Below are 25,590 nucleotides of genomic sequence, written 5' to 3' on the forward strand. Positions count from 1 at the left end.
ATGGGGAATCGGTGGATGATTTCTCCATGAAATTGACATCCATCGTGACTGGTATCCGCTCGTTGGGAGAGAAGGTGGAGGAGATCTCCGTCGTCAAGAAGTTCCTTAAAGCCTTACCACAAACATACATGCAGATCGTTACAGCGATCGAGCAATTTGGTGACCTTAAGAATATGACCGTCGAGGAGATCGTCGGTCATCTCAAAGTCCACGATGAGAGACTTCACGACTATGAATACCAAGAGGAGGAGCACCTATTGCTCACGTATGATGAATGGATGTCACGAATGAAGAAAACGGAGAAGCCAATTTTCCTTCTGGATCGTCGAGTCGTAGCGGCAACGGTGGAGATAACTGAGGTCATGGAAAAGTACAAGGTCAAGGGCGAGTTTATGCAGAAAGCTCACCTCGACAAGAAGATACCAAGCCCCGCAAATACAAGAGCACAGTGAAGTGTTACGCTTATCAAAAGTATGGGAACTACGTGTCTAACTGCCCTAACAATAGGTCTAACGATGAGGAAAACCTCACTAGCTTCTATGATGAGGAGTCAGCATTAATGTTTGTTGAGGTAGTGACGAAAGCTTTACCCGAAGACGATGATGCAAACCTCGCTAGCTTTTATGACGAGGAGCCAGTATTAATGTTTGCTGAGGGAGACAAGAAGACAAACCTTGAAGAGTTCATGCAAGAACCGTCCAAGGAGGAACTAGAGGTGGTGATGTTCAATGAAGAGAAGGTCATAGAGAAACTCCTCGCAAGTGGTGATGAGTGTAATCACATCGATGTGTGGTACCTTTACAATGGAGCAAGAAACCATATAAAGGGCCATCGAGAGAAGCTCAATGAGCTCGATGAGAAAATTATAAGAAATGTGAAGTTCGAAGACGGAAGCAAGGCGCACAAGTTTCTTAATCCAGCTTGCGGAAAAAACTATGTGAGCAGAGATGCCGTGTTCTAGGAGGAGAAGAAGTGGGAGTGGTGCAACGACAACAACAAGCTCGTACAAAATTCATGGGAGTTCGGAATCTTATGAGATGTCTACGCGGAGGCACCACTAGTGGAGATGGATCTTGATGAATTGTTGTTACTCACAATCGACGAGCTAAAAACATATCACGAGGCGGTAGTTGAAGAGTCGTGGAATGAGGCCATGAACAAAGAACTCGAGTCTATCAGGAAGAACAAGACATGGGAGCTCACCGATTTACCATCCAATCACAAGACTATCGGGTTAAAGTGATTTTTCAAGTTGAAAAGAGACAGCAAAGGCAACATCCTCAAGCACAAAGCGAGATTGGTAGTAAAAGGCTATGTGCAAAAGCAAGGCGTTGACTTTGAGGAGACATTTGCACCGGTGGCGAAACTTGACACAGTTAGGTTAATTCTTGCCATCGCAGCTCACCGTGGATGGGAGATTCACCATTTGGATGTCAAATCAGCATTTCTCAATGGTGACATCGAAGAAGAAGTCTATGTCTCCCAACCTGAAGGCTTCATCATCAAGAATAAAGAGCACAAGGTGTACAGGTTATACAAGGCTCTCTACGGACTACGTCAAGCACCAAGGGCGTGGAACACTTACCTCAACAAGAGAATGACGAGTCTTGGTTTCGTGAAGTATTCTCAAGAGCAAGTTGTGTACACGAGAAACCATGGAGAAGAAGTACTCATTGTCTGTGTATATGTTGACGACTTGATTGTGATAGGATCAAGCATCAAGGGTGTTGAGGAGTTCAAAAACATATGATGAAGGAGTTCGAGATGAGTGATCTTGGGCTACTCTTGTATTATATGGGTATCGAGGTGGATCGGAAGATAGATAGCATCGAGGTGAAACATGAAACTTATGTGAAGAAGGTGTTGAAATAGTTTGCAATGGAAGATTGTAACTCGAGTAAGTATCCAATGGAAGCAAAGTTGCAGCTCAGAAAGGATGTGGAAGGAAGCATAGTGGATCTGAAGGAGAATAGGCGTATCATCGGGTGTCTCAGGTACTTGACGCACACTCGACCCGATATCTCCTATGTAGTTGGCATAGTGAGTCGATACATGGAGAAGCCTACCACTCTACACAAACAAACAATAAAACACATTCTTCGTTACGTGAAGGGGACGACAAGTTATGGGATTAAGTTAAGAAGAGGACGAGAAGTTGAAGAACTCGTTGGTTTTTACTGACAACGACCTAGCTGGTGACATAGACGACAGAAAAAGTACTAGAGGGATGGTGTTTTATCTCAACAGGAATTTGATCACGTGGCAATCTCAGAAGCAACGAACTGTTGCTTTATCTTCATGTGAGGCGGAGTTAATGGCAGCTACTGCAGCGTCGTGCCAATGACTTTGGCTAAGAAACTTGTTGAGCGAGGTGCTCGGATGCGAGCCGAGGCCGGTAACCCTCTATGTTGACAACAAGTCCGCAATAGAATTAATGAAAAACCCAGTGTTTCATGGACGTAGCAAACACATCGACACTCGGTTCCATTTTATCCGTGAATGCGTCGAGAATCGACAGATCGTTGTAGAGTTTGTAAGCACTAGAGAGCAGCGTACATACATTATCACTAAGGCACTATCAAGAGTCAAATTTGCAGAGATGCGAGAGCTGCTCAACGTGAAGAATCTCGAACCAAATCAAGCTTATGGGGGAGATTGTGAGTTTAAGCATTGATTGTCAGAAAATTGAAAGTTGTAGGCCTTTATTGTTGTTAGTGTATATAATATAATATTATATTATATTCTTATATTGTTTTTATACCATTAGGGTTTATTTAATTATTAATGGGTTTGGGCCTGTATGTATAAGCAATTTCGGGTTCTAGACTAATTACTCCTATATAAGGATTGTTTGTAAAGGTTGAATATATTACACTTAAGATTTTCAAGACTTTTTTCTTCTTTAGCAAATATCTATTTTCAAGAGTTTCATATCTTCATAGATGTTCTTAGAAAGATCTAATAGTCAAAGCCAACAAAACCTAAAACATTAATAGTCTAATTCAAATGAGAAACTCCATATTTGACTAAGCTTCATTGCATTCAAAACGTTGTTAATCATTTTCTTTTATGTATTTTCCTCTTTCTTTTGTGAATATATTGTTTTTCAGCATCAACGTCAATTTTTCTTTACTGTTCATCTGAATCTTTATATTCGTTTTACTTTTTCTCTGTTTACAAGTAATAGTGATAATTCGAACACCCTTATTTTTCTTATGTTTAACACTCTTTATCATAATAAGTGATTGGAATGTTTCATTTGATGATAACTTTTTGTTATCAATGATTACCTAATTTCTTAGAAATTTCTTAATAAACATCCCTTTAACTGTATCAGAACTTAACTGGAAAACAAAGATTTTGTTTTAGTATGGCAGTATGTCAGTATGTCAAGGGATATTTGTTACTACTCGTAGCGTTATCAATTATTGCATACTTGCTTGTTCCAACTTTGCCTTTACTTGTGCATTTACTTACTTCAGCTTTATCTAAGTCTGCTTTCCTCTTCTCATCTACACTTCCATCCCCTGATATTCCATCTTGGTTTTCGGTAGTATTCTTGGGAATCTGACTATCAACTTATTTGTTACTACCCTTTCCTTTCTTTCTATTTGTCTGAACTGCTTCTAATTTACCCAGTGATTACTCTTTTATCTCTTCTGTTGTGTTCTTGGATTTTTTTATATGTCGTCTCATTCCTGATTCTCCAGTTCATTTTCTAGACCATTATGATCTTGAGATTTTTGGCATTTATGCTTTTCTTCGATTGTTTTTGCGCATTTAACGATGGAATGTTCAAAGGTATCGTAAACAACACATGTATATGTTCTCAATTCATATATGATGCCTATGATATAAGAATCATCATTTATGTGGCAATTAATGTCCTATTCTTTAATTTGATCAATTCAATTTTAAATGGTTGCAGGTTGCTAGAGTTTCTAATATCGTATTAATTTATTGAATTAATTCATACATTCATTTTGTTTATATATCTTATAAATGAATAAAAATGTATATTAATAAATAATACAATATGTGACAGAAGTAGGAACATGTGGACTAGTCCTAACAACAATTACATGGTCCAAGGGCAGTCTTCAAGAATGGGATCAGAGGAAAACTAGATAAGAGCAACATTAGTGATTCCGGGACAAGGTGGTAGCATGTCTAGGGCCTGGATGAATCATCCACATCATCATCATGTTCATCAGCAGCAGCACCAGTAGACACCACAGTAGCAGCTGCTGCCAAGGGATAAAATAGGCAAGAGTATGATTTGGCAGATTGCAATGATATCCATGGAAGAGGTTGTTAAAATGGCTGAAATGGGGGAACCTCTGTGGATCCCAAATCGTTCTGATCGTAGTATCGGGTTCAAGTTGAATGAGGATGAGTATTTTCAGATTTTCCCCATAGGATTTGGACCTCGCCCTGAAAGTCTTTACTGCGAGTCCTCTCGCCACTCCACCACCCTTAATATTAGTTCCCATTCTCTTCTGGATTTTTTTATGTGTCAGGTACGTACTAGCTAGCTAGAATATATTATTATTTTTAATAATTATTAAATAAAAAATATACTGATGATGATGATCAGGCTAATTGGAAGTGCATTGTGTCAAAAGCGACATGTTTGGAAAATCTTGTCGAGTGGATTGTCTCCAGGAAATTATAATGGTGCATTGCAAGTGGTAATTAATTAAGTGTTTGTTTAATTATATATAATGGTTGGTTGCATTATTTCATATAGTTTATATGAATGAATGAATGACATTGGCTGTTGTAGATCTCTATAGAGATGCATGCGTAGACTCCTTTTGTTCATATCTGTGACAACCTGTTGGCAAGGTACTGCAGGCAAGTGGGTGAAAAAAAGTGGGTAGTGGTGGACGTTTCTCTTGACATATTTCAGGAATTCCATCTAGTGAAATCGAGGAAAAGGCCTTCCGGGTGCATAATTGAAGATACGCCCAACAGATTCACAAACGTGACATGGATAGAGCACGTTGAAGCACAACACGTGACTGATGTTCATCCAATCTACAAGGCTCTGGTCAGTTCCGGGTTAGCTTTTGGCGCCAAACGTTGGCTTGGTATTCTCCAGAGCCAAACTGATCGTCTCTTCATTGTCATGTCCAACACCCTGCCCTTTTCCGATATCACTTTGGCGATGAGTACGGAAAGTAAAAGGAGCCATACTTGGTTGTCTGAGAGGAAGGTAAGGATCTTTAATACGGGAGTGAGTGTGGCTACAGGGAATGTTTGGAATATAATTCCATACAGTGGCCCAAATAAAATTAGAGTTCTCAAGATCAGGAACACAGATATTCCCGGTCGTCCTATAGGGGTCATCCTTGTCGCTACATATTCCAAGTAAAGGAAAAAAGGAAAGCAAACTAAAATGGATGTGACCATCAAGAAGAAGGAATGAATAAGGGAACAAAAGAAAATTAGTGTTGGGTTGGAAGAAATTAAGGTTGGAAACAAATGTCAGAATAATGTAGAAAACAAGAAAGTATGGGAAATAAGGGAAACCAAATAGAAGGCAAAAGAAAAATGGAGGGTGGATTTCAATGAGAAGGCAAACTTTAAAGGGATGAGAAACCAAATTTTAAGGATGCTGATGCAAGCTAAGAATTGAGAAATTATTCTAAACAAAGAAAGGGCTCAACAAATCACTATTCAGCTAAACCTACATTGCCTTCAAGATTGGAACCTTCTAAAAAAAGAGGAGTATGACGTTATTGTTAACTGGTCCGTCAACACAATAAAAGAGTTGACAAAATGTACCAAGACAAAGGTTAATACTCTGAAGAAGAACCCAAATTGGAATGTTGATCAAGTCTGGAAGAAGAATCTAAAGACAAAGTAGGGTCAAAACTTAGCAAAAGAAAGTGAAAACAAAATCCCAGAAAAGGGACAAATTTTCCTAGGTCCATTCAAAACAAAGGTGGAAAAACTCAAAAATCCCCTTGAGTTCAAGCTACGATCAGATGTGGATGAAAAATGTGTTCGATCATGGGAACATGTGACATTGAGTAATTATATTGGGAAAGAACATGCCACTTTTGAAGCCACCAAGGAAGAATTCATGAATCAATGGGAAAAAGCAGGTCTAATGAAGGTCACCTCTAACAGTCATGGCATGTATTTTATGAAATTCAATCAAGTGACTAATTTTGAAAAAAATTTGGAGCTGCTACATACACACATGGGAAAGAATGCACGTATATCTAAAAATCGAAGGAGGGTACGAACTATGACAGTATTCCAAAAGAAATAGTGCAAATCTGGTTCAAGTTACAAAATATCCCTCCCCACATGTACAACCCGGAAGCCTTAAGCCATTTTTCTAGCCTTCTAGGAAAAAGGAGGTCTAATGAAGGTCACCTCTAACCGTCAAGGCATGTATTTTATGAAATTCAATCAAGTGACTGATTTTGAATTTTTTTTGGAGCTGGTACATACACACGTGGGGAAAGAATGCACGAAGATCTAAAAATGGAAGGAGGGTACGTACTATGACAGTATTCCAAAAGAAATAGTGTAAATCTGGTTCAAGTTAAAAAATATTCCTCCCCGCATGTACAACGCGGAAGCCTTAAGCCATTTTGCTAGTCTTCTAGGAAACCCGCTATACATAGAAAACATTACTAAGGAAAGTGAAAATCTCACATATTCTAGGATGAGCATTGAAGTTCAACCCTGAAGGGCAATGCTACGAAGATGGGCATACACTATGAATGGCGATCGTACGGATGCGTGAACTGCAATACCTTCAAACATTCTATAGTGAGATGACCTTAATTAATGGCCAACCAGAAAGAAAACCAGGAACAACAAATGTAAAATAGAGAAGTCAAGCAACAAAAGGTTCCTAGTACAAATGAAATAGTGATGTAAAAACAAGTAGCAAAAGAAAGCAATTACACAAAGGAAAAGAAGTTCAGAACTCGGGTGAAGGAACAAAAAGAAATCAAACTCAAGAAGAGGGAAGTAAGACATGAAAAGAAAATGTGGAAGGGCGAGAAGAAGAACCAAAGAAAACAGAAAATGTAGAGAAAGGTAATCTGGAAACAAAGCAGGTCCCAACAGATACATGAAACAAAGAACCTGTAGGCGAATGAACATCCAACTCCTCTTCTAACGAAACTAGATCTGTAATTCCATACAAACCACAAATATGGAGGAAGATTGCAAGGAAAATGAAAGGAAGGAATAAGCACGTTGTCAACCTTTCTTCATGAATATAATGACCTAGAATATTAGGGATCTCAACGAGCCCTACAAAAGGAAGGAAATCAAAAGAATGATTGAAATGTAGGAAATCACTATTATGGGTATACTGGAGACGAGAGTAAGGCACAATCAAATCGATATTGTCAGTAAAGACTATTTTAGAAGCGACTTGTCTTATATTCACAATTCAGATAAGTGTAAAAGTAGAATCTGGGTTGGCTAGAATAATAGTTTAGTTGAAGTCAAAAAGTTATTCGATAGTAAGTAGGTCATCATGGTGGAGATTGTTAGTAGGATAACAAAGGCGGAATACTATTTTGATGTTATCTATGGAAGCGATGTAGCAGGAGAAAGAAAACATTTATGGAGAGAGATCAAGAGTAAAATCAATGATGATGAGCCTTGGATCCTCATGGGCGACTTCAATGTCACAAGATTTTTCCAAGAAAGATAACCGGAAATAGGGATCACACAAGACATGTTGGACTTCAATGAATGCATTAGAGACATCAACTATATCGAACCTTCTAATTCAGGTAATCTATTTTAATGGTTAGCTACTAGAGGGTCAAAAGAAATGAGGAAGAGTCACATTGATTGTGGGTTGATCAACGAAAAATTGGCAGATCTCTACCCGAGAAGACTAAAGATTTTGAGTAAAGATCTCTACAATTCGGAATCTCTAATCATTTCCTTTTTAATATTTGGATGAAAGATGAAGAATTTAAAGGAGTACTGATAGAAACCTGGAATACCAGTATCAACGGGACAAAGATGTTTAAATTTTGCAAAAATCTTAAGATCTTGAAAGGTAAACTCAACAAGTTAGACATAAAGAATTACAGCGGTATATCAAAAAGGGTAGAGGAAGCACGAGTAAAATTGGAGAATATTCAAAAGAAAATTCTTGAAAATGCAGAACCTACCTAACAATCAAGCCAAGGAGAAAGAAGGACTAACAAGTTTCAAAGATCTTTACTCAAAAGAAGAAAGTTTCTTCAAGCAGAAGTCTAGAGAAAGTTGGCTTTCTTTGTGAGACAAAAATACTACCGTCTTCTATTGGAAATGCACGGTTCGAAACATCAGGAACCAAGTCATCAAATTGAAAGATTGTAATGGGAAAATGCTTCAGGGACATGAAGAAGTTCAAAAGGAAGCTACCAGTTATTATAAGGGTCTTATTATAGCAAAACTGAGTAACGAAGGACTCAATGCCAGACATGGGGTGTTGCAACAAATTGTTCTAAGAACAATCGACAATGAGGATGATGTTAAGTTGATAGAAAGGGTCAGTCAAGAAGAGATTAGGAATGCTCTGTTTACAATGAAAGGAGGTAAAAGTCTAGGGCCAGATGGATACAATGCGACTTTCTTCAAGGAAAACTGGGATATAATTTGGAATGATGTAAGTGAATGGGTCTTGGAATTCTTTCAAAATAGGAAAATTCTTAATCAATGGAACATTATAGTATTGAATCTAATTCCCAAAATCTCACTTCCAGAAAATATTCAGGACTTTCGTCATATCTCATGATGTAACATAATCTATAAAATCATCTATAAATTTTGTTTTGCAAAAAATTAAAACTGTTATTTCAAAATTAATTAGTTTAAGGAAATCAACTTTTATTCTGAATCGCTCTATCTCTCATAACATACTTCTTATGCAGAGTTTATTGAAAAGTTATGGGAAGAAAGTTAAATATTCGAGAGTGACTTTCAAAATTAACATTCGGAATGCTTTTGACTGGGCAAGATGGGAATCTATTTATGAATTTCTTTATGTTGTCAGTTTCCCTAACATTTTTATCGAGTGGTTAATGTTGTGTGTTTCAACCCCTCACTTCATTGTCAGAGTGAATGGCATACATAGTGGTTTCTTTAAGGGTGAAAGGGGAGTAAGGCAAGGAGATCCTCTCTCATCTTACCTCTTCGTTCTTATTATGGATATCCTGGACTGCATCTTTAAAATACTCCTTAGGAACCATAAATTCAAATTTTACTCATACTACAACGAACAAGTAATAACAAACATTTGTTTCACTGATAATTTGTACTTAGTGGCTCACGCATATGTTGAATATGTTAGTACAATCAAGGAAGCACTGAAAATGTTTTCTAGTATTACAGGTTTATTCATTAATGAATACAAAAGTTATGCTTTCTATGGAGGAGGAGTGAAAGAGGATTTGAAGCATAGTATATTTCATATCATGGGAATAAAAGAAGTAACGCTTCCAGTCAAATATATTGGAGTCCCCTTATCTGCAAATCAACTTCAAAGATCACATTTTTGTCCACTTATTGAAAAGGTCAGAAATTCTATCTTGGGTTGGGCTACAAAAAAACATTTCTTACGCAGGAAGAATAGAGCTTGTGAAAAGAGTTACTGTTGGAATCATTGGCTACTGGGCACAACAAATTGTCTTTCCCAAAAAAGTGATGAATTTATGCTTAATTTTCACATGTAGTGCTGCCTAGCATGGAGAGCGACATGCAGTTGATAGAAGGTTACAACAATTATTAGCGATTATACCATATTATAAGCATGCATATAACTAATGATCACTTGTAAGTTTGCAAAGATAAATAAAAACACACAAGTGACAAAACAAAAAGAGACCCTACTTACGAATATAATCGTAATAAAGTAACAAAACAAACAACAGTTCAAAAGACAATGTCATATGCTTAAACTAAAATTATAAATCGAGTTTGGATAGTTCTACAGCTAGAATGGTCACTCCAAACAATATCCATTTCATTTTCCTATATGTTCTTAACATACGCTCACCAAAGCAAATAGAATAAACAAGCAATCAATTCAAGGCTTGCATACGTGCTAAAAATATAAAATATATAGCTTACAAAACTTCAAAGAAGAATCGAATACATACATTCAATATAATCGTTAAATACATTCAAATAAATAGAACATGATGTATAAACTTCGTCTTCCAACATTATTAACATAATATCCAGCCTCATATGGAGGACGAGTTCTCTCATCACAAGAAAAAACAACAACAACAATATAACTCTAGAGTATACGACCGTGAATGATCCGCATCTGTAAATGAAATGCGATTTGTATAGATATGGAAGGGGAAGAAGGTCAAAATTGAAGAAGTTGATAAGGATATTAAATGATTACCATAAGTAGAAGAGTGATGTAGTGTGAAGAATATCGGAGATTGCAGATTTGACTGAGATGAATGTTTTACATATATACATAGAAAGAGACCGGCACTAGTCTCTTAAAAAATATATATAATTAGTCTTTGACTTTTCTACATATCTACACTAATTCCAAATTTTAAAAATATACAAGTTTAATTAATTTACTTTTAGTTTATATTATTTTTTACTCTTAATTTAATTAAATTTAAATAATAATTAAATAAAAGATAGATGTTAATAAAAAAAAATTTAACAATGCTACAAAAAATTTAAAAATTATGTTACATAAAAAATAATAATTAAATTTTAATATTAATACAAATTTTAAATTTAATTTAATTTTAAAAAAAAATTAAAATAGTGAATTAAAATATTTTTAAAGTTTAAAAATAAAATATAAAAATATATTGAAATTTAAAATAGTTAAATTATAAAGTTTTTAACCAAGTTTATATATATATAAAAAAATTAATGTGATTGTATAGGTATAAAAGTTGGAAAAAAAAATTATTTATACTTACGTTTAATATGTGTTGACGTATAAGGTAACTGAAAATATATTTTGTTATACAGTGTGTTGGCATATAAAGATAGTTGAAAATATGTTTTGTTATAGTGTCTTATCTATGTATCTTATAATGCTTAAAATTAAAATCACCATAATAATCAACTTAAAATAATTCCACAATAATTCACGTCATTCTCTTTGTTTTATATATATATATATATATATATATAAAAAAAATAGGACTAGAAATTTTAGATGAGCTTTACATTTATTTTACCAACCGTTTGTTGTCTCTTAGGTGTCATTTTCTTTAATTTATTTTTGTATTACCAATTATTTTTTACTACATAATTTATATTTTTATCCTGCATCTCCCTCACTCCCTTCACAAATTCTCTCTCCATCCATAACTTCTTCAAAATAAAATAAGGATATTCATCGAACACCATCTGTGCATCATTTATTAAATCAACTTTTGCATACATATCCACCAGCGGATTGCCTACGAAAACATACGATTCAAACCCACATCTCACAATCTGCCCATGAATCTGTTATCTGCCCGCCTAAATCAAGAGAACCTTCGTTTTTATGATAAAATGATCATAGTTGAGAAAGTAATACGATTCAAATATTCAGGACCGTCTTTCAACATGAGCTTGTACTAGTCAAACTGGAAGATGCATACCCCGGATATAATTGCGTTACAGGAAACTCCATCTCTCCTGGTATTCGAGTAAAGATATCACGCATCTCACGGAGCTTGTCAGACATGGAATATACAGAAATGATGGTGTTCTAGGAGCAAAGATTTGAATATGGAATTTGATCGAACACTAGGTGTGCATCAGTAAGAAGATTGAGTTTTGCATAAGAACTGATGACATTATTCCACAGGAATATCTCGGTAATTAAAATGCAATGAAGGATCTCTGCTTGTGAATTCTTACCAGCTTCACAACAATGCTTGTAATAATTAGAAATATAAGCCAATATGGGATGCTAAGGGAAAATAATCCAATGAAATTTGGTCTTTCAGAATTGGTTGGTCATTCATTGAGGCAAAAACAAAGAAGCCTTCACTTGAACTTCATCTCTCTTCGTTTACTATGCAGGTAGAATATATCGAATCCTCCTCTTCCCCTGAAAAATGTCACCCAGTTCAGTGAATTCAGCAAGGCAAAGTATTTTGTAGGCTTCAATGAACGGTGGCTCATCGTCGGGCATCAAATTCAAAGTGCCACAAAATTTGAATTTGGAGAGAGATGCAGGATAGAAATATAAATTATCTAAATTATGTAGAAAAAAAAAATGATTTGGTAATATAAAAATGAGGAGCTAGAGAGAGAATTTGGTGAGGGAATGACTGACATGACATTGGTTGGAAAATGTAAAAGTGGGAGGAAAGAGAGAAAAGAGAGAAATTATTTGATTCTTTCAGCGAATAAGATTATGCCAAGTCATTCCCTCACCAAATTCCCTCACCAAATTCATTCACCTAATCATTTCTCTAAAAATAAGTAAAAGAAAATGACACATAAGACAGCTAAATGTAAAGTTCGATCCTGGTATGGCTCATTTACAAGTTTGAGCCATAATCGATCAAAATGACACAAATTCGATGCTCATATATAATTGAATATATATATATATAATTGAATATATATATATATATATATATTCAATTACGGTATGAGCATCGAATTTGTGAATAATAATATATATATTTTTATATAATTAGTGAAACAATATATACAGTGTAGTGTAGACTCTCGATAAAATAATATTTGATAAAATTATAAATCGATAAAGTAATAAATTCTTATAGTACCGACTAGGAGCTAATAACTAAAGTAATAATTTCGATAAATTTATTAAGTAATATAATTTTTTGGCGCATATAGGTCTCAACCGTTATATAAAGTAATTATATATTTTTTTAATAATTCAGAGTACCTTAGTGAAATATGAGTCCAACGTTGTCTGTTTTGTATGAAAATTTTATATCCATTTGAATCCCATCCCTCACTTTTTGTAAAGTTTTATGAAATTGTGGAGTGTTTCTATCATATTGTAAGAGAAAACCAATAAGTTTCATTACTTCTCTAATTGCTTCTTCGCGAGAAACATACTCTAAAACTCGACTATCATCTTCATTGTCTTCATCATGATTGTTTTCTCTAATTAAGACCCTCAATCATTTTTTCATCTTATAAATAGTAGAAGAGAAGATAGAAGAGTTGTAGAAGATTGTGTACTGTATATATGTACTTGAAGATGAATATTTTGAAATGAAAATAATCCTACAACATAGGATATTACACCATTTACATATTAAATGACTTTAAGAATAAAAAGAGATTTTACAATTGATTATACTTTAATAACTTATACAATAAATGAACACTACTATATAGAACTAGCATGATTTCCGTGCGATGCAAACGGATAAATTTATAAAATAAAATCAAAATTTCTATATTAAAATAATTTAATCACACTATATACTATATTAACGGTTTTCATATTTTGTATATATTCTTTCATATTTCCATTTTTATTAATATTTTGTGAAGTTATTTAATCTCAAATTTATTATAATTTTTCTTTATAGATTTTTTTTTAAAATACAACTAAAATAAAATAATACAAATATGGTCATTTATTCAAAAATTTAGTTTTTTTGTTTTATTAATTTAATTAAAAAAATTTAACGTGAATTATCACACTATCTTAAATTGGCGAAAATAATATTTGAGAAAAATATGTTGGTATTTTTTTCTCTTTTGTACATAATTATTTCAGCTTCATTATATCCTCTCAAAAATTTCGAAAACAGTTTATTATACATTAAAAGTTAAAATATTAATTAAAATATATGTGAAATGTCTATTAAAAAATAATATTGAACCATCTTTTTTATGTCAACACCATAAAACTCTTTTTTCAAAACTATATATATATATAATTTTATTTTGGTTAAACAATATCATTAATTCAATTTTATAATATTTTTTATAAAAATATATATATATTTATAATAATATTATAAATTAAATTAATAAATATTTATCAATTATTTAAAACATATCAAAATATAGAGTTAAATATATTTTGTATTATTTATATATATATATATATAATATATTTATTATATTTTTGTATTATATATATAAATAATTAAAATATTAATATTATTCATTAAAATACAATTTTATTTATAGTTTTCTTATTAAATATCTTATATTAGGTTTTGTTATAGAAAAAAAATTAATAATAAAAAAATCTAAATCTTTGGAGAAAAAAATTATCGAGTTCCTCTTAATTTTAAATCATCGTCTTTTTTTACTTCCCATTTTTCTTCAAATCAAGATCGAATTTTTTCTTTTAGGTCTCTCTTACGTCGTCGTCGCCCTTCTTCGTCGCGTCGTCGTTGCCCACCTCCACGTCTCGTGCTACTTATACTTAAGGAGAAATGAGAGTCAATTTAAGAAATACCTACACCTAAGAAGAAAGGAGAGACGAATTTGATGGAAATTCATATAAAATATGTAAAAAAAAATTATTTTCTTTTCTAAATCTACGGAGACAGAGAATACTCGTCTTCTTTTTGATTTTGAATCTTCGTCTTCATTTTCTTCTCATTTTTTTCAAATCAAGATCGAATATTTTCCTCTATGTCTCTCTTGCGTCATCGTCGCCCTCCTCCGTTGCATCATCGTCGCTCTTCTCCATCACGTCGGCGTCGCCCTCCTTCTCTTCTCATGCTACATATACCTAAAGAGAAAGGAGTGTCGATTTAAGAAAAACCTAAACCTAAGGAGAAAGGAGAGATAAATGTAACGCAAAATTTTGATAAACCGTGAGAATTTGATTAGAAAATCATATAAAATGTGTAAAAATAAAAAAAATTAATTAATTTTAATTTTTTTTAAATTTTTTTCAGAATTCACGGAGGTAGAGAAATCCTCGATTTCCTTTTAATTTTCAATCCTCGTATTCATTCGCTTCCCGTTTTTTCTTCAAATCAAGATTGAATATTTTTCTCTAGTCTTTCTTCCGTTTTCGACACCCACCTCCTAAGGAGAAAATAGAGATAATTGTACTGCGAGAATTTGATGAGAAATTAATATAAAATGTGTAAAATTTTGGTAAATATCACCCTAAATTTTTTATTTTAAACATTTTTATATATATTATCTTCGTTTACGTAGGGACTCAAACATGCCATCTTACCCTTACTTTTGGTCTTCCCCATCGATCACAAATTCACATACGCATTTACGTAGGGACTCACACATGCCATCCACATTGACCACAAATTCACCCACTCATACCCACTACGTAGGAACTCACACATGCCATCCACGTCGACCACAAATTCACCCACTCATACCCACTATGTAGGGACTCACACATGTCATCCACATCGACCACAAATTCACCCACTCATACCCACATGCTCAATCATTTATAAATTCGCATAAATTGAGACTCGAACTCTGGTCTCTAATATGAAATATGAAATGTGAACACTTTAACCATTAGACCACTTGTGTTTTTTGAATTTAATTTAAAATTTTATATATGTATAAATATTTAATCCTTGTTAATTATTAATAGATAAAATATATAATGAATAAAAGAAAATTAATTAGTTAATTATATAAATAATAAATATGTGAACACTTTAACCATTACCACTTGTATTTTTTAAATTGAATTTAAAATTTTATGTATGTATAAATATTTAATCCTTGTTAATTAATAATAGATAAAATATATAATGATTAAAAGAAAATTAATTAATTAAGTATATAAATAATAAATATGTATAGTAGGATAATAGGAAGAAAAAAAATATATTTATATAAAATTAATGATAAAATATACTATATATAGATTTTAGGAGAGAGAAACGCTTAATATTAATTTTTTAATAAATTAAAATATTTATAATTTTTATTTTATGAAAAAAATTATAAAAATGATGTGTAAGAAAATATGAAATATATATATATATATATATATATATATAAATGAGGAAAAAAATAAAAAATAAAATAATTATTAGTAACAAAACGGAAATTAATTAGAAAGAAAGGTATATTATGAATATGAGAGAGAAATGAATATAAAAGTAAAATTTGTAATTTTATTTTAAGTTTAATAAATTATTTAAACGTTGTTATATATTATATATAGTATTATTATGTATATTATAAATATATATATAATATTAAATATAAGTTTATATAAAATTAATGAAGAAAAATAATATGTATAATTAGGAAAGAAAAATTAGTAAAATAAAAATTAATTAGAAAAAATAAATTAATAATTATGGTATGAGAGATAAATTAGTAATTATGAATATGTAATTATGATAAGAAAGAGAAACCGTTATAAAATATAATAAGCCTATATGATATATGGTGAGAGCGTGAATATCACCCTACATTTTATTTCTTAAGCATCATTAGATATATATAGATTTGAATTTTGAAATTCAACGATATTCAATAATATTATATTTTATTATTATACATGTAAAATAATAAATTATTACTTTATCGATTCAATAATATTTCGATAATATAATTTATAAATATATATATATATATAGATTAAATGTAGTTACATTATATATATTACACTATATTATATTTTATTATTAATTTTATATAAATACATTTTATCTTTTATCATACATTTTTTCTCTCATCATATATTTATATATATATATAATATTTTATTTATGAAAACAAATAATTTGTTGATTAATATAAAAATTAACTAATTGATAATAAATATTAAATATTAAATATAAAATATATATACATACACAAAATAATAAAATTATTTCAACAATCTTAAATGATCTAGAGATTAAAGTGTTAATATTTAATACTTATTAGGTTCAAATTTCAAGATATGCAAATTTAATTTTTCAAAAATGCATTCTTGCTATAAATATATTTTTTTCTATCACTAATTTTATAAAATATATATTGTCTTAAAAATAATTATATATATAATAACCTTATAATATATATATAAAGTTTTATAAATGGTAATTAATAATAATAATTATTTTCTCTCTCATTAATTATATATATATATATATATATATATATATATATTCTCATTAATCATATAAAATATATAATTTTTTTATCAATAATTTAAATATATATACACACAAAAAATAATAAAATTATTTCAACAATCTCAAGTGGTCTAACGGTTAAAGTGTTCACATTTCATGTTTAAAACCTGGTTCGAATCCCAAAATATGCAAATTTAAATTTTTAGGAATACATTCTTGAATATAATATCTGGTGGCACAACTTTTAAACAAACTTTTAAACAAAGATTACGAGACATCTAAAGTGTGAGGCCGAAATTAGTGGTTGGTTTGGCGAGCATTTTAAAGTATGAGGTCACAAGATAGAGGTTGGGTGGTGGGTGATTTGTCGAGTGTGAGGTTAGAAATAGTGGTTGATTTGGCGAGTATTTGAAAGTGTGAGGTCACGAGATGGAGGTCGGGTGACGGATAGTTTGTCTAGTGTCAGGTCGGAATTAGTGGTTAGTTTGACAAACATTTGAAAGTGTGAGGTCCCGAGATGAAGGTCGGGTGATGGTTAGTGATAGGTTTGACGTTGGATAAGAGATATGTGATTAATCGAGATTAGTTGTTGATTTGTTGAAGTGGAAGTAAAAAAGAGGTCGACTAAGATTGGTGAGTGGTTTGTCGATGGATAAAGAAACATATGAAAAGTGTGAGTCACAAGTTTATGGTGAGTGGGTGGTTTGCCGAGGGGATAAAGAGACATATGAAAAAATGTAAGTTATAAGATGAGGGTCAATTGGTGGATTAATAGTTGAGTTTGACGAGAGATAAGATGTGTGTCATGGTCAATTGTGGGATTAAGTGGGTGCGAATGGTATAAATTATATGTTAACATTAAGTTTAAAATTAAACTTAATTTTTAAAAACTAAAATCAATTTTAAAATAATTAGATTTGAATATTATTAATTTTATCTAAAACATTTATAAATAAATAATTTTTTTTATACATTTTTGTCCGTGCAAATATACGATATTCATGTTAGTTTAATTAATATTATTAACTAAAGGTGAACTATATAATATTTGTATATAACTAAATTTAATCACATTTGCTTAATTTTATTTATTAACGTAATAATAATTAGTATTAAAAAATATTAATATAAATTGCAAGTGAATATGGTTAAATAATTCTTCTCTTCTTTTAATTAATAATATTTTACGCGTTAACCATTATAAGAAATGAATGGTCAAAAACATATTGTTATTAATTAGGTAAAATTTACAGATATACAGATTTAATGCAAAGTTTTAAATACGTGATTCGACCGGAAGTTCAACCGGTCTTACCTCGAAATGGTTGAATGGGCGACCCAACTTTTGACTTTTGTACGGTTACTTTTTGAACCAGCCAAAAACCGGTCCGACCGAATGGTTCGATTAGAAATCCGAACCAAAAATTTCCGGTTCGAAAGGTTATCAATTATTCTATTGGATCCATTATACTTTTATATATTTTTTCTCCTCTGTAGGCGACCTTGACTCTAATCATTTCCGCATATGCATTTTATCGCTTCGTGGTTAATCATCTTTAAAATAATTTGTACCATGGTCAGACCAAAGTTCAACTAGTGGTAGACGGTGGCGGCGGATGTCTTCAAAGCATCTGATAACTCTTATCGATTTCTTTCTATGTTTGTTAAAACTGAAGATTATTATCTTGAAAGGATCGACGAGATTTCTCCATTTTGTAGAGAAAAAAGGTTCAAATGAAGGGGAGCGAGAGACCAAGAGATGGGAAGAAGAAGAAAGACAGAGATAAAAACATCAGTCCGGTCTCTAAACATTAGATCATTGGTGACTGCGGTGTGTAAATTAAAGTTTAAAAAGTAACTATGATTATGTTAAATATGGAGAGGTGGTTGTGTAAATTAAGATTAAAAGACTAATCATGATTAAGAGTAACTATGATTAAGTTAAGAAATGATTGATTTGGGAGGTAGAGTGTTTCTTTTGGTATTATCTTCTTAGTCATTGTAATTTATTACTTTAAATAATATAAAAATTAAAATCCGGTCTGACCACTAATATAACCGGTTGTGGTCGGACCAAAGTTCGCCGAAAAGATCGGGTTGATGACCGGAACGGTTTTTAGAATAATTATTTAATGTTTAAATATATTAGGTAAATAATTCAACCTTTTTTATATTGGTAAATTAAAAAATAAATCAAATTAAGACATAAAATGAATGACTGCATAAAATAATTAGAATCAATTATCTTTATTTACTATTTTTGTTTTTGAAATGAAGGTCTCATGCTTCAAGAAAAAATAAAATTCTTCAATTATTTTTTAAATAGAATTCATTTATTTTATATTACAAATCTGAAAATTCATCAAGAAATTATTAAAAAAAAAAGGTTAATTAAGAAAACAAAATAAAATAAAGTTAAAATTTATTAATTACTTTCATACCCGGTAATATTTAATTTTTTATGCTTTCCATTATTATTATTTTTAAAACCTTAAGAATATATTAAAATTTCAAAAATATTTGATCAACAGACAAAAGTATATTAAAAATACATTTTTAAATAATTATTTATACATATATATAATTCTTATAAACAATTTAATCACCATAATATTTTACAACATTCATTACCCTGGCTATAGTTTTAAGTATCCAATATCTATTTAAAATTGATTCAAACACAAATTAAATGTGAGTGCTCAAATATTAATGAAATTATAGAAGGAACCATATCACAAGGTTCATATATAAATATTTAATTTGTATAAAATTTCAAACGTGAGATCGAAATAAAAACTAAGCTACACTTATTCCTCAGATTAATTTGTTAAGAAATTTTATTGGCACTCTTAATTCAAACATAATCATTTAATTTTCAAATTATCTTAATTTAACAACGTTTAATTTTTTTAAAAAATAAAATGCGTGCGCCAACCAAATCTTAATACATTGTTAATATATTTTTTGAATTATTTTTTATATGATATGAACTCAAATAAAAAAATGTCAAACATTGTTTTTTAACATTTTTTTATATTAGCCTCTATTTAATTTGTTTTAAAAAATAAATAAAAATTCATTTTACCTTTTCATTCAATATTTTATACCATTTTAAATGAGTATTCTCCACCAATATTTTTATTTTTATTATTGTTTTACAGATGTTTATTTTTTTATTTTTTGTCACAGTCAATTATTTTTTAATGTGTTTTTTTAGTACTTATCTCTAGAGAAGTCCTATCCACAAGTATAAAAGGCATACCAATACACCATTTTCTAATCACCTCCTAAACAATTTCTCACAATAAAATTTTAATTTTGTGAATTTCTCTAATCTCTAACTCTTTTATTTTATATTTCAATGTGGGATTCTAATTGTGCCAAAAATAAATAAATAAATAAATAAATATATATATAGGGAAATGATAAATAGCGGGAAAAAATTGACAGGAATATGTAGGGAAATGATGTGTCAACTCTTTATTAGATTGAAAATATTATAGGAGAGAATTTTAAAATTTTCAATCGAATAGAAGGATGAAACATCATTTCCCTACATATTCCTATCATTTTTTTCTCGCTCTTTGTCCTATCCCTAAAATTTAATTACAAAACAAAACAAAAAATTTAATGTTTAGATCCCAGCAAAATAAAAAAAAATATATGAAATTTATATATATATATATATATTTCATATTATTTTATTTTGCTGAGAGTAAACATTGAGTTTTTTTTGTTTTGTTTTGCAAATAAAATTTTATTAAAAGCTGTTAAATTGTGATTTAATTATTTGATAGAATATTGGGATATATGATGAGAATAATTTATTTATTTATTTAACGAGAAATTTTTTTTATATTAATGTAATTGAAAAATGATATTTGTGCTTCATTACATAATTATTTGGAATCACACTTTTTGTGATTCTTTTAATATAAATCATTTGGAAAAATAATTAATATTAATAAATCATTTTAAGACAATTAATTAATTTTAGCTTTTAGATAATTATTCATAATAAAAAATGTGACGAGAATGGTCAACTGCTTAATGAAAATAGAAACTTAATGTAGACAATTTGAGGTACAAAAATTTCATAAAGAATTCCTTGTGTTATAAACCAGCAGTGAACACAGAGAGATCTCAACGGAGGAGGAGCAGCTTTTGATCGCGAAGAACGAGCGCATAAGAGAAGAAGTAAGAGTTTATTTGAATTGAAATGAATTGAAATCATGTATTATTATTTAATTAATTTTTTGATTACGACTTAATGTCATTTCATTAAAGAAACAAAAAAAATCGGTGAGAATCCAAAATGAGTCAAAATTAAAGCTAGACAAACCCTAGTTTTTATTAAATCAAATGAGTAAAAGCCAGAAAGTATACAAAACCTACAATTTTAATAGTCTGATTCAAATGAGAAATTCTATCATTGACTAAGCTTCATTGCATTCAAAACGTTGTTAATCATTTTCTTTTATGTATTTTCCTCTTTCTTTTGTGAATATATTGTTTTTCAGCATCAATGCCAATTTTTCTTTACTGTTCATCTGAATCTCAATATTCGTTTTACTTTTTCTCTGTTTGCAAGTGATAGTGATAATTCGAACACCCTTATTTTTCTTCTGTTTAGCACTCTTTACCACAATTAGTGATTGGAATGTTTCATTTGATGATAACTTTTTGTGATCAATGATTACCTAATTTCTTGGAACTTTCTTAATAAACTTCCCTTTAGTTGTATCAGAACTTAACTGGAAAAAAAAAGATTTTGTTTCAGTATGTCAGTATGTCAAGGGATGTTTGTTACTACTCGTATTGTTATCAATTATTGCATCCTTGCTTGTCCCAACTTTGCCTTTACTTGTGCATTTCCTTACTTCAGCTTTACCTAAATCTTCTTTCCTCTTCTCATCTACACTTCCATCCCCTGATATTCCATCTTGGTTTTCAGTAGTATTCTTGGGAATCTGACTATCAACTTCTTTGTTACTACCCTTTCCTTTCTTTCCATTTGTCTGAACTGCTTCTAATTTCCCTAGTGGTTGCTCTTTTATCTCTTCTGTTGTGTTCTTGGCTTTTTTTTATATGTCGTCTCATTCCTGATTCTTCAGTTCATTTTCTAGACCATTATGATCTTGAGATTTCTGGCATTTATGCTTTTCTTCGATTGTTTTTGCGCATTTAGCCATGAAATGTTCAAAGGTATCGCAAACAACACATGTATATGTTCTCAATTCATATATGATGCCTATGATATAAGAATCATCATTTATGTGTCAATTAATATCCTATTCTTTAATTTGATCAATTCAATTTTAAATGGTTGCAGGTTGCTAGAGTTTTTAATATAGTTTCCGGGTACGTATTAATTTATTGAATTAATTCATACATTCATTTTGTTTATATATCTTATAAATGAATAAAAATGTATATTAATAAATAATGCAATATGTGACAGAAGTAGGAACATGTGGACTAGTCCTAACAACAATTACATGGTCCAAGGGCAGTCTTCAAGAATGGGATCAGAACAAAACAAGATAAGAGCAACAGTAGTGATGTCGGGACAAGGTGGTAGCATGTCTAGGGCCTGGATTAATCATCCATATCATCATCATCATGTTCATCATCAGCAGCACCAGGAGACACCACAGCAGCAGCTGCTTCCAGGGGATAAAATAGGCACGAGTATGATTTGGAAGATTGCAATGATATCCATGGAAGAGGTTGTTAAAATGGCCGAGATTGGGGAACCTCTGTGGATCCCAAATCGTTCTGATTGTGGTATCGGGTTCAAGTTGAATGAGGATGAGTATTTTCGGATTTTCCCCATAGGATTTGGACCTCGCCCTGGAAGTCTTTACTGCGAGTCCTCTCGCCACTCCACCACCCTTAATATTAGTTCCCATTCTCTTCTGGATATTTTCATGAGTCTGGTACGTACTAGCTAGCTAGAATATATTATTATTATTATTATTAATTATTAAATAAAAAAATGTACTGATGATGATGATGTTCAGGCTACTTGGAAGTGCTTCTTCAGTGCCATTGTGTCAAAAGCGACGTGTTTGGAAATCTTGTCAAGTGGATTGTCTCCAGGAAATTATAATGGTGCATTGCAAGTGGTAATTAATTAAGTTTTTGTTTAATTACATATAATGATTGGTTGCATTATTTATATAGTTTATATGAATGAATGAAATTGGCTGATGCAGATCTCTATAGAGACGCATGCGCAGACTCCTTTTGTTCCTATCCGTGACAACGTGTTGGCAAGGTACTGCAGGCAAGTGGGTGAAAAGAAGTGGGCAGTGGTGGACGTTTCTCTTGACATATTTCGGGGATTTCATCTAGTGAAATCGAGGAAAAGGCCTTCTGGGTGCATAATTGAAGATACGCCCAATGGATTCACAAACGTGACATGGATAGAGCACGTTGAAGCACAACACGTGACTGGTGTTCATCCAATCTACAAGGCTCTGGTCAGTTCCGGGTTAGCTTTTGGCGCCAAACGTTGGCTTGGTATTCTCCAGAGCCAAACCGATCGTCTCTTCAGTGTCATGTCCAACACCCTTCCCTTTTCTGATATCACCGTGGCGATGAGTTCGGAAAGTAAAAGGAGCCATACTTGGTTGTCTGAGAGGATGGTAGGGATCTTTAATACGGGAGTGAGTGTGGCGACATGGAATGTTTGGAATATAATTCCATACAGTGGCCCAAATAAAGTTAGAGTTCTCATGATCAGGAACACAGATATTCCCGGTCGTCCTGTAGGGGTCATCCTTGTCGCTACATATTCCTTTTGGCTCAATGTCCCGCCCATCACTGTATTTAAATTTCTCCAAAACCAACAAACAAGGAGTCAGGTATTGTACCTCTTTCAATTCTGTCTTTGTATATATCTTGACAAATTAATTAATTATTCTTGTCTTAAATAAACAGTGGGATGTTCTTACATCTTCTGAACAACCACTTAAAGAAATCTCCCGCATTGTGATTGGCCGAGATTCTTCTAGCAGCGTATCTGTGCTACAACTTAATGTAACAAATCTTCTTAAGTCTTTTTCTGCTTATATAAATTATGAATTAATTGATTATTAAAAAGGCATATATGTATAATATGCAGCCTGAAGTACTGGTCCTGCAAGAGGAGAATTGGAATCCAATGGGAGCGTACATTGTATATGCCCCGGTTGACAGCACGACGGTGAACCAGACTTTGGTCGGAGGGGATTCCGACTACGTGACAATGCTTCCTACTGGTTTTGTGATAGGTCCGGACGGTCTGGGCAATGGAAGCGATGGGGCCGGCTCATTGGTAACTTTATCCATCCAGATTTTGGTTGATTCTAATCCCAATATTGTGGTTGAACAGCCATCTGTGGACACTCTTACTAATTTGCTCAACAATACCGGGTATAGTCTCATGGTTGCCTTAATGAACCAGTAAGATGTTTTCTCTATCTAGCTATTTGACTATTTTTTTTTTAAAGATCTAGCTCTTTGTTTTAATTGAATTCAGTTACTTTGGCAGCCTTCAATTCTATCTCATTTGCTGAGTTTTCTTTAGCTTTTAAATATTATTTTTTATTATTTAATATTTCATTTGCTATGGGTTTTTTAACAAGTTTAGGACTCTTTGCAAGTTTAATTTAGATAGATAGTTAGTGATTACTTTGTAATTATTTAATTCAATATCCTCCATTTTATTATTCTTCATTTCCAAATATTTTGTTTTTAAAAAAAACAGAGTTTAATGTCTTAAAATTCCATATATTTTCATTTTTAATTTTCTATCATGTTTTATTTGTGAGTTTTAAATATTTTTTCTAGATTGTTTAAGTTTTAAATATCATTTTTACTATATTTGTTTACATATCTCTAACATTTGCTAAGGCCTCTTTCCAAGGTTAATCTAACTAGCATAGTACATAAATAAATTTTAAATTTTCTTCATTCTCGACATCATCATCGTCATTAGACGTGTGATCGTCTAAATAAAAAACAAAATTCAAAAATAAACAATTCCAATTTTTCTTTAACTCTAAAAAGATTTTACTTTAAAAAATTTCATATAACAAATTGAATATAAGTACAACATATATAAAGTTGAAATATACGTTACTCGCCCCTCTATCATCGACGTCGACGTCGTCATCATCATCATATTCATCGTAATAATAATAATAATAATAATAATAATCACAAATTTAACCACCAATATACTTTGTTTCCCAATCGACCTCACTTTCACACTTGGTCAACCAACGAAATCATTCACATATTTAACCACTAAATTTTTTTATTTCCTAATGGACCTCTCATATTACTAATATCGAGACCTCACTTCAAGCATTTTGCACCACAACCATCTCATATCATTATCGCAACATCTTACACCACTTCGGCTAACCACTACAATCCAAATAATTTTTCATCTTATACCTCACACTTTCATACTTCGGTCAAATACACATCTCAATTCATAAATTATTATATTTTAACCACCAATATCACTTAAGAATACCACAAAAACTATCTCATCTCACCA

General features: G+C 31.4%; 2 protein-coding genes across 2 annotated transcripts; both read left to right on the top strand.

The window, feature by feature from the left end:
* Positions 1–4,319: 4,319 nt before the first annotated feature.
* LOC124935171 (homeobox-leucine zipper protein MERISTEM L1-like) lies at positions 4,320–5,377 on the top strand. The gene is made up of 3 exons (XM_047475621.1): positions 4,320–4,520; positions 4,626–4,691; positions 4,811–5,377. The coding sequence occupies exons 1-3, from the start codon at positions 4,320–4,322 to the stop codon at positions 5,375–5,377; spliced, it is 834 nt and encodes a 277-aa protein (XP_047331577.1).
* A 2,985-nt stretch (positions 5,378–8,362) lies between these two features.
* On the top strand, positions 8,363–24,489 carry LOC124935173 (homeobox-leucine zipper protein MERISTEM L1-like). Its single transcript, XM_047475622.1, has 7 exons — positions 8,363–8,644; positions 22,369–22,397; positions 22,498–22,975; positions 23,060–23,164; positions 23,255–23,866; positions 23,982–24,080; positions 24,166–24,489. Exons 1-7 carry the CDS (start codon positions 8,363–8,365, stop codon positions 24,487–24,489), a joined length of 1,929 nt encoding a protein of 642 aa, XP_047331578.1.
* Positions 24,490–25,590: the final 1,101 nt, after the last annotated feature.

This window comes from Impatiens glandulifera, chromosome 4, assembly GCF_907164915.1.
Source record: "Impatiens glandulifera chromosome 4, dImpGla2.1, whole genome shotgun sequence".
Taxonomy (NCBI): Eukaryota; Viridiplantae; Streptophyta; class Magnoliopsida; order Ericales; family Balsaminaceae; genus Impatiens; species Impatiens glandulifera.